At 60.3% G+C, this 15,495-nt stretch overlaps 1 protein-coding gene across 3 annotated transcripts in view; it reads right to left on the bottom strand.

Annotated features, from left to right (window-relative positions):
- Window positions 1-374: 374 nt before the first annotated feature.
- Window positions 375-15,495, bottom strand: part of CACNA1A (calcium voltage-gated channel subunit alpha1 A) — a 288,336-nt gene continuing 273,215 nt past the window's right edge. For all 3 annotated transcript variants that reach the window (XM_072721457.1, XM_072721459.1, XM_072721458.1), the window contains 9 exons: window positions 7,416-7,523; window positions 7,174-7,274; window positions 5,904-6,013; window positions 5,654-5,792; window positions 5,361-5,474; window positions 3,952-3,987; window positions 2,697-2,883; window positions 2,111-2,361; window positions 375-1,315 (listed from right to left, as the gene is read on the bottom strand). In XM_072721457.1, the coding sequence (XP_072577558.1) occupies window positions 605-1,315; window positions 2,111-2,361; window positions 2,697-2,883; window positions 3,952-3,987; window positions 5,361-5,474; window positions 5,654-5,792; window positions 5,904-6,013; window positions 7,174-7,274; window positions 7,416-7,523 (1,757 nt within the window). In that variant the 3' untranslated portion in view covers window positions 375-604. The remainder of the gene's footprint in view (window positions 1,316-2,110; window positions 2,362-2,696; window positions 2,884-3,951; window positions 3,988-5,360; window positions 5,475-5,653; window positions 5,793-5,903; window positions 6,014-7,173; window positions 7,275-7,415; window positions 7,524-15,495) is intronic.

The raw sequence follows: 15,495 nt of genomic DNA, 5'->3' as shown, positions 1-15,495 counted from the left end.
TGGGACGCTGGGTTTTGGCTTCACTTCCCGCTTCTCCGCCACACACGGGCCACCAGCTCGCGTTCACCAGGGAAAGGAAAGATTCGATTGAGATGATAAAACTCATCAATAGAAGCGATTTTTTTTTCTCCCCGTTTTTCTTTTAAAAATGTTTTTTTTTTTTTTTTTTTAAATTTTCCATTTTCCCCAAGGTTCTCCAAAAATGGCTGAGTTAATTCGAATCCCTTGGCTGTGTGGTTTGTCTGCCCCCGAGGGCACCCCACCTCCCGACCCCGTGGGGGGGGAGGGGGGTCGGGGTTGGGTGGGGGGGCGCATCACTGCCCAGGAGCGGCTCTTTTTTGTTTTTGTTTTTGTTTTTTGTTTTTGTTTTCTTTCCTGGCCGAGGGTCTTTGCGGGACACCCTGGTGTGTCCGGGTCCTGGGGACTCCCTCCAGAGTCCGGGGTCGTCCGGCAGGTCCTCTCCTGGCCCTCCCGGGCCTCCCCCGTGTGCTGGGCAGGTGGCAGCGAGGTGGCCCCGCGGCCCGTGCGCGGCTCCTCCCCGTGGGGCGTGTGCGTGGGGTGCGTGGGGGGGGCCGGGCGGGCGCAGGTGCCACCTCGCCCGGGCTTAGCACCAGTCGTCGTCGTCGGTCTCGCTGTAGGCTTCGTGCAGGCCTTTCCGGGAGCCCGGCCCGCGGGGCCTGGCCAGTCCGTGGGCCAGGTAGTAGCCGTTGGGGAGTCGCCGGCCGTGCCGGGAAGGCGAGGCGCAGGCCGGGCCCGGGGCCCGGGGAGTCCTGGGCGAGCACGCGTGTCGCGCGGGGGGCGGCGCGTCGTAGGCCGCGGCCCGGGGCTCCTCCCCGCCGCCGCCCCCGGGGCCCTCGGCCTCGTCGTAGTCGGAGCCCCGGTAGTAGCCGTGGAGCCGCGGCCCGGGGGGGCCCTCGGACGCGTGCGCGCCCGACGCCGGCCACCGCGCCCCGCCGTGGCGACACGCCCGGGGGGACTCGCTCCGGGCCGCGCCCAGGCCCCGCCGCTCCATCGCGGGCGAGCGGCCGCTGCCGTGGCCCCCCGCGGGCGGCCGCTCCCCGGCCAGAGGCTCGGTCGCGGGGCCCGGGTACCTCCGCGGGCCGCTGGGGGCCGCCCGGCCCGGCCGCGCCGGCTGCTGCTGCTGCTGCTGCTGCTGCTGCGGGGGCCCCGAGCCGCCGGCCTTACGGATCACGGGGGAATAGGACACGTGTGGCCGGGGGGTGGAGGGGGTCTGGGGGAGCTGGCGGCGTCCCCGCCGCGGAGTGCTGGTACCAGATGTTGAGGGGGCTGGGCTTCCACTTACGGAACTACTGCCCTACACGAAAATTGAAACAAAGGAAATCAAAAAAAAAGATACAACAAAATCAACCAGAAGGAGACGGAGGAGACACAGAGGACGGGAGGGAGAGAGGGAGGGGGCAGAGGAAGACCAAAGGGGACGGGGAGGGACCGGGAGGAGGAGAGGGGGACACGGGACATTTGAATGGAAAAAAAGGAGAAAAGCAACAGCCACAGAGAGGAGGAGGAGGGAGAGGAGGGGGGGAGGAGGGAGGGGAAGGGGAGGGGAGGAGGGAGAGACAAGGAGGGAGGGGAAGTCGAAAACCAACACAACAAAGTGAAAAGAGAAATGAGAAATGGAGTTTTGTAAGTTTCGGGGTTAAATAGCAGAAGTTTCAAAAATTACTCACAGGCGTCCAGAGGACAGAAATCATAATCGAAACAAAAACGGAAGCTGGGTTAAAGGAAAGCAAAAGGCAGCAGGCAGCCGGCGGGGGGGCGGGAGCCGTAAGGACTGCGCTGGCCAGAAACTCAAACGTGATCCACAACCAAAGAGGAAGCAGCTGCGGGGCAGGGGAGGGGGTGGCAGGCGGGCAGGGGGGCTGAGGGGGGGGCAGAGGGGGGAGCCAGAGTGGCTGGGGGCGGTGCCTACCCTGGCCCGGCTCCCCCGGGGCTTGGGGACCCCAATGGTGGCCAGGTCAGAGGTCACAGTGGGCAGTGAGGACCCTGCCTAGAGTGGCTATCTGGTGTGTCCCTCCATGCCCCCCTCTCCCCCCACCCCGGCGCTGGGCTCCCATGGGCTCGGGTCAGGGGCGCCTGGTGCCACACCCACCTGCCGGTGTGCCATGTGTTCACGGCCCTCGCTGGGCGAGCGGGACCAGCGCTGGTCCCGGGCCCGGGCCCGGCCATGGTCAGGCCGCTCCTGGGCATAGCGCTCCTTGTCGGAGGGTGGGGGGTGGTGGTGGTGGTGGTGGTGGTGGTGCTGCCGATGCTTCCGGTCCTTGGGCCGGCCCCGCTCTTGGTCTCGCTCCTTAGATGGCAGGTCCCCAGACTGGGTGGTCATGCTCAGGTCTGTCCCCAAGCCTGGGCCGGGTGGGGGAGTCAGACAAACAGAGGGCCATGAAGGAGGGGTGGGTGGGATGTGTGCACAGGAGACCACCCAAGAGGTCTGCAGGGACACCTTTCCCTGGACGGAGGGAGGGCCTGGTGGGCATCAGGGGGTCTGGCCCCCAGGCTCTGAGCAGCAGCTGGCCCAGCTCGGGGTCCCTGGGTCCTGTGTGAGTCTGGGAGTCCTGTTCTTCATCCAGGCCTCTCCTGTTTTCTCCCTCCACGTTTGCCTGACTCTGCTTGATTTCCCGACCCCCCCACCCCCGTCTCCTGTACAGCCTCTAGTTCCTGGGTCCCCCGGGGTAGCCTACCTGTGTCCACGTCTGTGTAGCGGCCCAGGGAGCGCTCAGAGGCTCGGTGGCCGCGGTCCCGGCGCCGCTGGTGATGCCGCTGGTTCTCTTCAGGCGGCACCCTCTCCAGGGAGTAGTCGTCCAGGCGCCGGGCCTTGGGGCCCAGCACGGAGGCCGAGCGCTTCATGGGGCTGGTGTCTGAGATGGTCTGGGGGGGTGGACAGGCCAGCGGACCAGGGTCAGCGGCTGGCACCAAGTGGTCCGGGTCTGTCCTGTCCCATCAGCCCTCAGTGACCGGGTGTGACCATCTGGGGCAGAGTCCGACTGAGTGGGCCCTGGGGCTCGGCTTCAGGTCCAGCAGGGTCCCGAGACTCCTCTGCCTCCTCCCAGGCCCCATCCTGGGTTCCGGCCAGGAGGCTTCATCTGATCCATCCCTGCTGCTTTTTAGGACCACCCCGGGGAGGTACCACCCAGCCCTGTGCGTCCAGCCAGGAATAGGTGGTGAGCTGAAGGGGAGACCTTCCCCCATGCAGAGTGCCACCTGGGGGCACTGGGCACTGGGCAGCAGGGCCCTGCGCTCGCTCCTGCCTACTTTCCTCCCCCGGTGGTTAGGCCTCCTACATGCTCAGAGCCAGGCGCCCAGCATCCCAGCTCACTGTCCTTCCTCGGGCTAGCCGGGACCAGGCTTTCCTGATCACCCAAATCTGGCTCCTGTAGCCAGCCCTTGAGGGGCTGCCCTGGTATCTGAGGCCCTGGGGGGGACCCACTCTTCTTGGCCTGCAGCCAGGGAGCCAGAACGAACTGCACCCCCTGGGTCAGACCCCGGAGAGGTGCCTGTGGTTCTCTGCTGCTGGGAGAGGAGAGGAGGAAGGTGACAGCCAGGGCTGGCCCAGCTGAGTGGCCAGTGGCCCTGCCCAAGACGGCAGTTTTAAGGGACGCAGGGCTTTGGCACCAGAGGGTCAGGGGTGGTGTCAGGGGAACGAGCCTCTGAAAAAGAGTGAGCCAGGTGGGGCTGCAGATCACACTTCTTGGAAGGATGGCACCTCCTGGTTCCGGGGCTTGGAGGAGAAGACAGGGGAGGGGGAGGGGGCAGGCCCACCCAGCGGGGCACACAGAGGACACAACACACAAGGATGGGGCTTCATGGGGGCGGGGTGCAGTCTGCAAAGAAAGGGTGGGGTCCAAGGAGTGGAGAGATGACAGGACTCCCACGAGGGGGGGTGGGCGGGAAGAGGGGGCCGGAGCCCAGCTGGGAGGCGGGCGGTGCGGTACATACACTGAGGTTATTCCCACGTGGCCGGCCCCTTCTCCTCTGTCACAGCCCCACGGGATGGTGCACACAGAAAAACAGAAAGAAGAAAATAAATATAAAAGCCAAGAGGGAGAGTGAGAGGCGGTACACGGAGATGCCAGGGTTGGGAAGAAGGAACCTGGGCAGTGGGGGAAGGGGGCAGGGAGGCAGGGAAAGAGGTTAGAGTCCCTGGTGTGTGAGTGACCCCGGGCCCGGCTGGCCAGCCTCCCACGGGTGCAGAGCAGACAGACAGGAGACACCAGAGACAGACAGATGGCAGAGGCACGAGACCGACAGATGGGATGGTGTGGCCACAGGCCCCTGGCCCTGGGCTCTGCCTCATGCAATGCGCCCCAGCCCTGGCTCCGGCTGCCACTCAAAGCTTGGGGAGGGGGTGGCTGTCAGCCGGCTTGCCCCAACCCTCTCTCGGAGCCCAGCAACTCCGTCCTGGGGGCAAACGGGGGCCTGGCAGGATGGGGCTGGGCAGCCACATGCAGCTGGGTGCCCCCCGACCCAAGTTCTCAGCAGCCAGGGGCCAGGTCCCTGAGCCACCCTGGCCCAGCCAGGCAGAGCACAGCCCTCAACCCCGTGCAGACGCCACGGCACAGCACACGGGAAGCCTGCCACAGCCAGACATGCCACCCTGCCTCTTGGGCTGGGCGGGCAGCCAGCCATGCTTCTGGCTTCTGGTCCCTCTGTCCCTGCGAGCCTGGGGCAGTGGGATCACGCGCCACCCCCTTCCCCCCACCACCCCCACACTAACCAAGTGGGCGCTGCAGCTGGGCAAAGCAGCCACACACAGACATATGCCAGGCATACGCCCCTGTCCCTCCCCACTGGCCCCCACAAAGACCAGACGGGAGATACAAACCCCAGCTGCCCCCAGGCCCCCCCCAGACTCGGCTACTGAGTCCTAGGATCTGCCAAATTCCCAATAGCAGACCTATGTGCATGTGTGTGCGTTCATGTGTGCAGTATGAGCACATACATGTGTAGTGTGTGTGTGCGCGCGCGCGCATGCGTGCGTGTGCATGCCTGTGTGTGTATTCTTGACTGTGGCCGTCACCTGGCCCTGACACATCACCTCCCACACCCCCTCCACACCCCCGTATGTCCTCCACATCCTCTTGCCTTGACACTTCAAATCGGGTAGATGGAAACCACTGGGGCGTGACTACCGTACCCTGCCCAGGGGAGCCCCTTCCCCTCTCGGCCCTCCTTCAGGGAGCAGGTGAGGGGGCCAGGGCTCCAGGCACTCCAGTGTGGCCGCGCCTGCCCCCTGCTGCTGGAGTACAGACGGCCCCACCCACGCCTGGGTCCCAGAGGAAAGAGATGCCCTGGGTTGGCCCCCAGGGGCCTGAGCCGGCCCCGGGGCGGTGGGTGAAAGCCCTCACCTGGTTCTCCGCGGGGAGGCGGGGCATGGAGGCAGCCCGGGCCTGGCCTTCCATGGGGAGGTAGTGCTCACTGTCCGAGTAGCCGTCTCTGCCCATCTCTCGCATCTCCACAGACTGCGGGGCAGGGGCACAGGGTGAGGCCGCGTGAGTCCTGCGGCCTGACACTAGGAACCCAGGGGTGGCCTGGTGTGTATGCAGCTGTGGCTGTGAGGCCCACACCCTTCCCTCCTGTACTACTTGGGCCTGGGGGAGCTGTGAGGCGATGGTGGGGGATGTGGGGGGGACAAGGGCACCTGGGAGTTGGGCTGGCTGTTGGGCATGTCGGTGGGAGGCCCCCGCTCTGGGCTCCATGTTCCTGTCTTCTGGAACATCTCCTGGGCTCGCTGGGTCACCCAGGATGGGCTCTCCTTCATGCCGCCTTCATGAGCCATCCTGTGCAGGGGAACAGGGGGCAGGGTGGTGGTGGGCACTCCAGGGGCGTCTGCACGGGGAATGGCGCCCCCTGCCCTTCCATCCCCACCTCCTGGCCAGAGCCACACTCACAGGCCTCCACCTGGGTCCAGCTGGGAGGAGGGGAGGGCGTTCTGGCCGGGCCCCCCCTCCTGTGTTGGAGACGGGGGCTCCATGCGCTGGAACATGAGTGGTGTCCGGTTCTGGAGAGGCAGAGAGCAATGTGTGTGCACAGGGTGCAGAGGCTCAGGGAGGAGGTTGGGTGGGGTGTTCAAGGCTCAGGGCCATGTAGGGCCAAGGCTGCGGCTGAGAGACAGCAGGGACACTGCATAGGGGAGGCTCAACATCTCCCCCGCCCCACTACCCCAGCCCCCCAGCCCAAGTCATATCCTGACACTGCCAACACACACACACACACACACACACACACACACACACACACACTCAGGTTTGATCCATCAGCTGGTCCTTTGCAAGTCCACGCAGAACAAGATCACTTCTCATCGAGGTCCGGCCCCATGGACTCCCACCTGGACGGGCCGATCGCCTCCTCCCAGGTCCCCCTGCTCCAGCCCTTCCCTGCCACGGCCACCAGAGGGCGCCAGCGATCGCCGGCGTGTGGTCCCTGTCCCTCCTCCCATCTGACCTGGAGCAAAAGTCAAAATTCTCCCAGGGCCCCCAACGCTGCCCTGTCACCTCCACACCCTTGTCTCCACTATTTTTTTTTTTTTTGAACTCACCACCCTGAGTTCAAGACCTGAGCTGAGATCAGGAGTCAGATGCTTAACGGACTGAGCCACCCAGGGCCCCCCTGGTCGCCCCCCTTGCTCACTGTGTTCTGTCACGTTGGCCGGGGATCACTGTTCTCCAAACTCGCCGTCCTGCCACAGGCCTCTGCACTGGCTGCTCCCTCTGCCTGCAGTGCTCTTCCCTCAGGTATCTACCTGGCTCACTCCCTCTCCTCTTCCTTTGCCTCTCTGCTCAGACATCAATCACCTCCTCCAGGAGGCCTCCCCGATCACCTGTTTCAAACTACATCCGTCTCCCAGCACCCTTTCCCACGGCATTTACTGTTTCCTGCCATGTCGGTCATTTATTATCGTTGGCCTTTCCCCGATTGGAACGTCCACTCTGCAGGGATTCCAGTCTGTTTTGCTCACAGCTGCACCCCCAGGGCGCAGAACCGTGCCTGGCACACAGTAGGTGCCCAATAAGTTCGGGGAAGCAGATCAATTCATCCAGGCTGCCTCCTGGCCACGGCCCTACTTTCGGGGGACCTGGCTTGGGCCCTGGCCCCACCCCGCTGTTCTGGTTTGTCACCGCAGTGCCCATGAGGGGAGGGTGCCGGGGCCCGGGGCTGTACCTGCTCCTCACGCAGGGCCTGCAGCTTCTTGGCCTTGCTCTGCCGGTAGTACTCCATGATCATCATTGCCGCGTAGATCTTCCCCACCGTCAGGTCTGTGGCTGGGGGCACAGCGCGAGCTCACCGTGGGTGGGGGCCCTGGCGGCACCAGCCTGGGCCCCGCGCCTGCCTCCTCTCCTCGCCCCCCGCCCCCCGCCCCCCGGCGGGTCAGAGCCCAGGGCCGGGCGAGGCGCGGCTCTTACACTTGTGCGGGGTGACCAGCAGGTCCAGTGTCTTCTGGGACAGGTTGGGCCAGATGGCCATCATCTCCTTCCTCAGCTCAGCGTCCATCTGCTGTTTGTCGGCTCCGCCTGCAACGTGGGCACAAGAGAAGGCCTGACTGCCGGCCTGGGCGTCAGCCAGCCTCTGGGGCAGCTGGAAAGCCAGCAGCTCCTGCCAAGTCAGGCTCTGGAGCCCCGCTTCCCACGGGCCCCCAGCCCCCAGAGGAGGACGACCATGCGGGCTCTGGGCTGTGGAGTGTCTGCATGGGGTCTAGACGGCAACGGGAGGAGCTGGTGGCCCTGCTGTGTTAGTCTGCGGTGCTGTGCCTCCGTTTTCCCATCTGCAAAATGGGACCACAGCAGCGGGACCTGCCGCACTGAACGGTCTGAAGATCACAGTGTCTGGCACGGGACCACTACGGCAGCCCACGGGGCTGAGCCTCGGGGAGGCTGGGCTGTCCCAGGGCAGTCCTGATAGGGGCGGTTTCTCCCTCCAAGTCTCCCCTCCCACGGATGTGACCTTCAGCCGCCGCTGGTCCTTGGCACCTCATCCCCGCCACAGCGGGTCAGCGGGTCATTAAGGCTCTTTGCCTGTGGTTCCTGGTCCCTCGCCTGACTGCCTGGGAGCATGACTCCTTCCGGCCCCTGTGCTTGGCCAGGGGCCATGAGATGAGTTCTTGCCAAAGAAGTGTGAGCCCGGTGAGCTGCCACTTTGGGACCAGGGCCTTTAGCGGCCAGTGAGGGACACTCCTGAGCTCTTTTTCCAAAACTCTGTGACGGTGGCTGGTGGTATTGGACAGTGGCTGCTCCCTTGGGCCTGGCATCTAAGGGAGTGATGAAGGAGAGCCCCTGCCAACCCAGGGAGGACGGAACAGGAATCGGAAGCAAATTTTAGTCGGTTGGAGCCCTTGGGATTGTCTGTTGCAGGAGCACATCGTCATCCACCTCGACTGCTACACCAACCAAGCCCCAATCGTACTTCTGTTTCAGGGCACAGGGACACTGGTACCAAATTTTTACCAGCAGGTATGCGGCCACAGAGCTGAGCAAGGGCCAGAAGGCCCCCCGTTGGGCGGGATATGAGGTCTGTGGTTGCTGGATTGTTGGGGGGGGCTGTCCAGGAGATGTGGGGGAGGGCAGGGGCCGGCTACCAGCCAGCAGACAAGCTTTCAGTGTTTGAGCAGCCGTCCCCTGGGTAAGCCGGCGGAGGAGCTGCCCCGCCTCGGCAGCCGCAGCCTCCCTCTTGGCCTCCACTCCCTGTGAACCTCTCCTTGCCCAGCGCCTGCCCTCTCTGCCCCTCCTCCGCCCGCCACTGGTGCCCCTGCCCAGCTTCTCAGCAGATGTGGGTCAGAGCACAGACGTGTGCCCGGCTCTCTCCGCAGCTCTCACTCATCTTCACCCACGTGACCTTGGACACAGATGCCTTTATTTGGGGAAAGATCCTTCCGAAGGGCCTTTTTGCCTCTGCACAGGTAAAGCTCAGAACCCCTTCTGGGGTGAGTATTGAGGCCATGCGGGACAGACCGGCCTGGACTAGCACAGGTGCCCGTGCTCCGGGCTCCGTGTCCGCCCCCCCAACTCCACCACCAGAGGGCGCCTGTGGCACCTCGGCTCCAGCCCTCCGTGCTCCGCGACTCCCTGGCCCCTGTGATCGCCCAAGTCCTTGCCCTGAGCCCACAAGGCCCTGCGCCACCTGCCCTCACTTCCTCTACTCCCACCCCCCTTGCTCACTCTGTTCCAGACACACCCGGCTCGCTGTTCCTCAGACACAACAGGCAAGGTCCTGCCCCAGGGCCTTTGCTCAGGCTCTTTCCTTTGCCAGGACTGTTCTTTCTATGAATATCCACGTGGCTCCCTTCCTCACCTCCTTCAGGTTCCTGCCCAAACCCAAACAGGGTCTGGCTGGCGTCCCGCCCCCGATGCCCTTCTGCTTTATTTCTCTTCTTTTTACAAACTACCTCGTGGTGTTGTTCCCCATCTCACCCACTAGAGGGCGAACTCCATGGTCTGGTCTTAACACCACCGGTGATGGGGTGGTGTGGTCACAGGGGCCAAGATGCATGGCAGTGGTGCTGATTCGTGGGTCAGGACTCCAGGACTCCCGGTTGGGAGGTCAGGACTATTGTGGGAGACCCTTGAGAACATCTCCTGTGTTGTTAAGCTCTCATGACCCTTGACGCTAACCTATAGTTTTTCTTTCCTTATGAGAAGCAGCTGGAATTCACAGCTCGGTCTGCTGTCCCGGTGTAGCTAAGTGAGGCACCCGGGGTCTGTGTGGCAGCTCCTCTGCGACCCAGGAAGGGAAAAAAGAGAACATGGTATTTCCTATTGAAAGTCACTTTCTTGGGGCTCAGTGGTTGAGCATCTGCCTTTGGCTCAGGCTGTGATCCCAGGGTCCTGGGATCGAGTCCCTAATCAGGCTCCCTGCAGGGAGCCTACTTCTCCCTCTGCCTGTGCCTCTGCCTCTCTCTGTCTCTCATGAATAAATAAATAAAATCTTTTAAAAAAAAGCACTTTCTCTTTCCAGCTCATGTTTCCTATTTCTTGTGAAGAGAAAGGACACACTTGCCATTGAAGACTGAATTGTGGCTCCCCCTGCCCCGCCCCTAAACTCATGTTGGAACCCTAATCCCCTATGTAATGGCATTTGCAGACTGGGCCTCTAAGGAGGTAATTAAAGTTATATGAGGTCTGACCCAGTAGGACTGGGGGCCCTATAAGAGAGAGACACCAGGCCAGGTGAGTGCACAGCAAGAAGGTGGCCATCTGCAAGCAGGGGAAAAGGCCCTCCCCAGGGACCAACTGCACTGGCACCTCGATCTCAGGCTTCCAGCCTCCAGAACCGTGAGCAAATAAGTCGTTTAAGCCGCCCCGTCTCTGGCATTTCGTTACGACAGCCTGAGCAGACTACTGCACCCGCTCTTGGCATGGGAGTTAGGTAAGGGTGCCCGGGCAGGGTTTCTCAACCTGGTTATTAGCAGTGTGGATGCTTGGGGCTGGATCTTCCTGGTTTGGGGGTCATTCCATGCACTACAGAGTGGTGAGCAACACCCCTGGCCTCCACACACCAGCTACTAGTAGCACCTCCTTCCCCAAGTCCTGACAACCAACCTGTCCCCAGATGTTGCCAAGTGTCCCCAGAGGGACAAAACTGCCCCTGGTTGAGAACCACCACCTTAGACCCTTTCTGCTTCAATCTCACTTTCAGGATTGTCATTCATGTTTAAATAAAGGGAAAATCCTTAGGGGGATTTCAAGGTGGCCTCCTGCTGGGGTCGTGGGGTTCCCTTCAAGGCTGAGGCTCAGGCTTATTCCTCCTCCAGGTACAGAATTACTAACACCCAAGGTGGGGTTGGCAGGGGAACAGGACCAAGAGGTCCTCCTGGATGTAGGCCACAGTCACTCACAAACCAGTTGTGTTTCAGGGTTCTCCTCTCCCCCCATTCCATTCTGCATGACTCTGGTCTCAGAGTCTGTGCCTGCATCCCTGGCCTCTATACCCCAGATGCCACTAGCACCAGCTCCCTTCTAGTTGTGACAGCCAAAAATGTCTCCAGACATTGCTGATGTCTCTTGGCGGCAGGACAGGACAGGGCAGGTCCCTGCTGACCTAGGGCTTTACCCCTCCCCCATACCTGAATCCCCAGCCACCTCCGTTCTATCTTTTCCGCTGTGCGCCTCAAATTCCAACGCATTTCATACTCCATGTATTTATCACGCTTATTGTTTGTGACCTGTTTGCCTGCAGCCCCATGAGGGCTGGAGGTGCATTTGTCTTTCAGGGCTGTGTCCCACATACCAACGACAGGGCTGGGCACACAGCAGGCACTCAATGGGTGCTCTCGTTCAGTGAGCCATGGCTAACATGATAACAACGTGCCAGGAGGCCACCCTCTCGGGTGCACACAGGGCACAGCCTTTTAGGTTCCCATGAGGCTTACCCCAGAACCTTCCAGAGTATGGCAGATCCCACCTGCAGAGAGAGTCTGGTCTCTGGGCGGATTAAAGGGCAGGACAGGGGACGCCTGGGTGGCTCGGTGGTTGAGCATCTGCCTTTGGCCCAGGGCGTGACCCTGGGGTCCTGGGATCGAATCCTGCATCGGGCTCCCTGCAGGGAGCCTGCTTCTCCCCCTGCCTGTGTCTCCGCCTTTCTCTGTGTCCCTCATGAGTAAATAAATAAAATCTTAAAAAAAAAATAAAGGGCAGGACAGTGGCCTTTTGGCTGGTCAGCCATGTGGAGTCCTGAATGAGAGTCCAGCCTGGCCCTGGGTGCAGTTAGTCTGGACTGTGGCCCTTTCTAAGCCAAAGGCAGAAGGCATTCTTGTTTTGGGAAGCTGAGGTCCCTGTGCAAGCAGCGGCATGTCAGGGCTGAGGACCACGTGGGCATGGGGGATGCCAGGCAGGTGCAGAGATGTGCGGTGCTAGTTGGCTCTGGGTTTATCTTTTCTCCCCCACCCCACAATGTTGGGGGTGGCTCCACACGGGTGGCTCAGTGGTTGTACAGCTCTCCCTCTGTGCTCTCCCAGGAAATCGGAGTATTAGGCTTTGATCTGCTAACTGGGTTTATGTCTGTTCTGGTGGGTGGTTGGCTCTGCCCTCATTGCTTGGCCAGGGGGCGCAGGAGGGCAGGGGCCGGTGAAGGGACGCAGATGGAGTCCCTTGGAGGGAGGATTCAGGGGTTCAGACACAACATCCGGGAAAAGAGAAACATGAAGAGAGAAGGATTTTCCCCAGGCAGAGAAGAGATTCTCCTGGGTGCGGAGAACAGAGGGGCAGGGAGGAGGGAGAGATGGACACACACAGGGGACGCAGAGGTGAGCAGAAGGACCTGCCCTCTCCCCCAAGAATCTAGCTAAGAAGGGCCTCCCAATTTGTGGAGGATCTGAATTCCAGAGGTTAATCCATTCTCCCACGCTGCCCCCTGCCTGCTGGAAAGGAACTCAGTGTGTTTAGAAGTAAATTGAGCTTTTGGGAAAAAAAATAAAAAAAAGTTACACTTTCAGCTCGCCTAGACTCAAGTCAGCTAAAAAAGCTGTGACTGTCATCACTGTTGAAGCTGTTGTCCGCAGCACTCAGCTGACCTTCCGTAATCCCCTAGACTGGCTCAGCTGTTTCCTGGGGAGCCCTGGGAGGGCTTGGTGCCTTTGCCAAGGTCAGGATGAGGAGCCGCCCCTGGCTCAGAGACACCAGTGGGGGGGGGCATGATCCCCCAGGAACTGAGTAGCGTCTGGAGTATGAGTGACAACAGTCACAGCCGAACTCAGACACATCCCCAGGAGCCTTTGAAATCCTCATGTGGGGAATCTGGTAGGTGTCGTAGAGACTGGATTGACTGGGGTCCTACAGAAGGTGCCCTCATGGTAAAGGACAACTCAGCAGGTTGTCCAAACCCTACAGATCCAGAAAGAAAGGATGGCTCCCTGATTGGCTCCTGGGAGGTCACTTCTAAGTCCTTAGAGTGTCCTGTGTGATAAAAGCGTCTTTGTTTATGTGAGCGCCTTGGGTACACAAGACAGTTTATCCTAAGAGTGTGATTTATGGTAGGGGCCTTGGGCCATGGGACCCACCATCAGTGTGACCTCCGGAGGGCCTGGATCTGTGTAGCTAAGCTCAGCTCAGCCTACATGGCCCACCCCCAACATACACTGCAGTCACCAAAGCTTGGGTGGGCTTTCGTGGTTGGCAACACTTCATCTGGGCTGTCACATTCTGTTACTGGGGGGCAGCAAGGCTGCCCATGAGACTCCCCTGGGAGGTAACACCTAAAAGTCTGCACCTGGTCTCCCCTGGACCCTGACCCCAGGGCCTCTGCTTTGCAGACTTTAACCTGTATCCTTCTCTTGTAATAAACTGTAACTGTGAGTCCAATGGTGCCTCTCGGTTCTGAGTCTTTCTAGTGAATCACTGAATCCGAGTCTTGGGTTCTCTCAGGACCCCTGAACAGGTCCCCAGAGAGGGACAGCAGCTGGGTCACGGTCACAGAGGCGTTATATACGAAGAGTGGGTGCACCACCAGACCCATTTTATAGGTAAGGGAAACATAGCGGACAGAATTTTAAAGCTTGCCCCTGCCTCCTGCTCCAAGATTCTGGTTATTCAATCAAATGCAAGTCTGGAGACTGCTAGGAAAGGCCTTTACACATGTAATTAGAGTCTCAAGTCAGCGGACTGTAAGATACAGGGCTTATCTGGGTGGGCCTGACCTAATCAGGTGAGCGCTTGCAAAGGTGAGTGTTTTCTGCAACTCCTGGCAGAAGAAGTCAGACCTATTTAGAGTACACAAAAGATGAGATGCATCCCTGGGAGCTAAGTGCAACCTCTGGCTAAAAGCCAGCCACGAGGGACACCTGGGTGGCTCAGTGGTGGAGCGTCTGCCTTTAGCTCACGTCATGATCCCGGAGTTCCAGGATTGAGTCCTGCACTGGGTTCCCCGCAGGAAATGTGCTTCTCTCTCTGCCTATGTCTCTGCTTCTTTCTCTGTGTCTCTCATGATCAAATAAATAAAATCTTAAAAATAAATAAATAAATAAAAGCCATGAAACAGTTCAACAGCCACAGGGACTGAATTCTGCCCACACCTGAATGAGTCTGGAAGTACACTTCCCCCCAGAGCTTCCAGAGGAGAGCCCCGCCTGGCCAACAGCTTGATTACTGCCTTGGAGACCCTGGATGGAGAGCCCCGGTGAGCCCGCCTCGACTTCTGACCTACAGAACTGAGAGGTGATAAGTGGGTGTTTTAAGCTGTTATGTTTGTGGTCACTTGTTACGTGGCGTAGCTAGCGAATACATGGACTGAGGCTTACAGAGAGTGAGATGACCTGCCAGGTTTACAGCAAGGCCAGGGCAGGGGCAAGTGGGCAGGATAAGCCCACAGAACGTGACTCTCTCATCTGATTATGAGAAATCTGGGCGGCCCCGGTGGCTCAGTGGTTTAGCGCCACCTTCAGCCCAGGATCTGATCCTGGAGACCCGGGATCAAGTCCCATGTCAGGGTCCCTGCGTGGAGCCTGCTTCTCCCTCTGCCTGTGTCTCTACCGCTCTCTCTCTCTTTCTGTGTCTCTCATTAATAAATAAATAAAATCTTTAAGTTAAAAAAAAAAAAAAGAAATCTGCTGCCCGCCCTTCTGCTTCCTCCCCTCCTTGGGTTGGGACCTGGCTCAGCTTCAACCACAATGAAGAGGAAATGGTCTTGGGGGCGCAGAACCACAAACAGTCAGAACCTGGGCCTGGATTTCTGATGTGCACCTGGCTGCCTAGTGGGTCTGAGCCACTCACCTCTAACTCACTGCATGAGAATTTCCAGGGTGTGCCAGACAAGGGCCTGAGCACCCCACCACCACCCCTGCTGCCCCCTGAGCCTTACCTTTGCTCTTTCTGATCCTCTCTATCCTGGGGGGCTTCTTCTGCCCTCCGTACCTTCACCTGCATGCTTCCTGCCTAACTTTGTCCTCAATCTACTGGCCTCCCCACCTTTCCCTGGTCTCAGGCACCAACAGCTCTTGTTTTTCTTTTCTTACACCCCAACCCCCGGGGGTGGCCTCTCTTCCCCTCACACTGTATATCAGCCGTTGGCTTGGTCAGCTCCCAGGAAATATCCAGAACCTGAACATTCCACATCCCCTGAGTCTAGACAGCCGTCCTGCGTTCACCTGGATTATGTCAGGGGCCGCCACCGTGACCTCCTCCCAGGCCATTCTGGCCTGTTCAAAATGTGAGTCAGGTCAGGCACCCCCTCGCTCAGAGGGCAAGTCAGTTCAACACAGCTGTGGACGGCCTCCTGCCTCAGGGCCTTTGTACTTGCTGGTCCCTCTGCCTGGAGCACTTTCTCCCCAGGTGTGTCCACGTGACTCCTTCAGACCCTCCTCAGGGAAGCCGCTCCCCCTGGAAGCATAAGCTCCCACGTCCCGACACTCAGAGCAGGGTCTCGGCGCACAGGAAGCTGCACTAGATGTTTGCCGAATGCGCAGGTGGGTGGGGTGAAGATCAGGGCAGGGCAGTGGCTCCTCTGGTTTGGGGTGGGGGGGATGTGGGATCCCTGGCTGCACATGGCCCTCCCCTCCCC

Source organism: Vulpes vulpes, chromosome 9 (genome assembly GCF_048418805.1).
Source record: "Vulpes vulpes isolate BD-2025 chromosome 9, VulVul3, whole genome shotgun sequence".
NCBI classification, from domain to species: domain Eukaryota; kingdom Metazoa; phylum Chordata; class Mammalia; order Carnivora; family Canidae; genus Vulpes; species Vulpes vulpes.
This window is presented reverse-complemented; position numbering and strand designations above follow the sequence as displayed.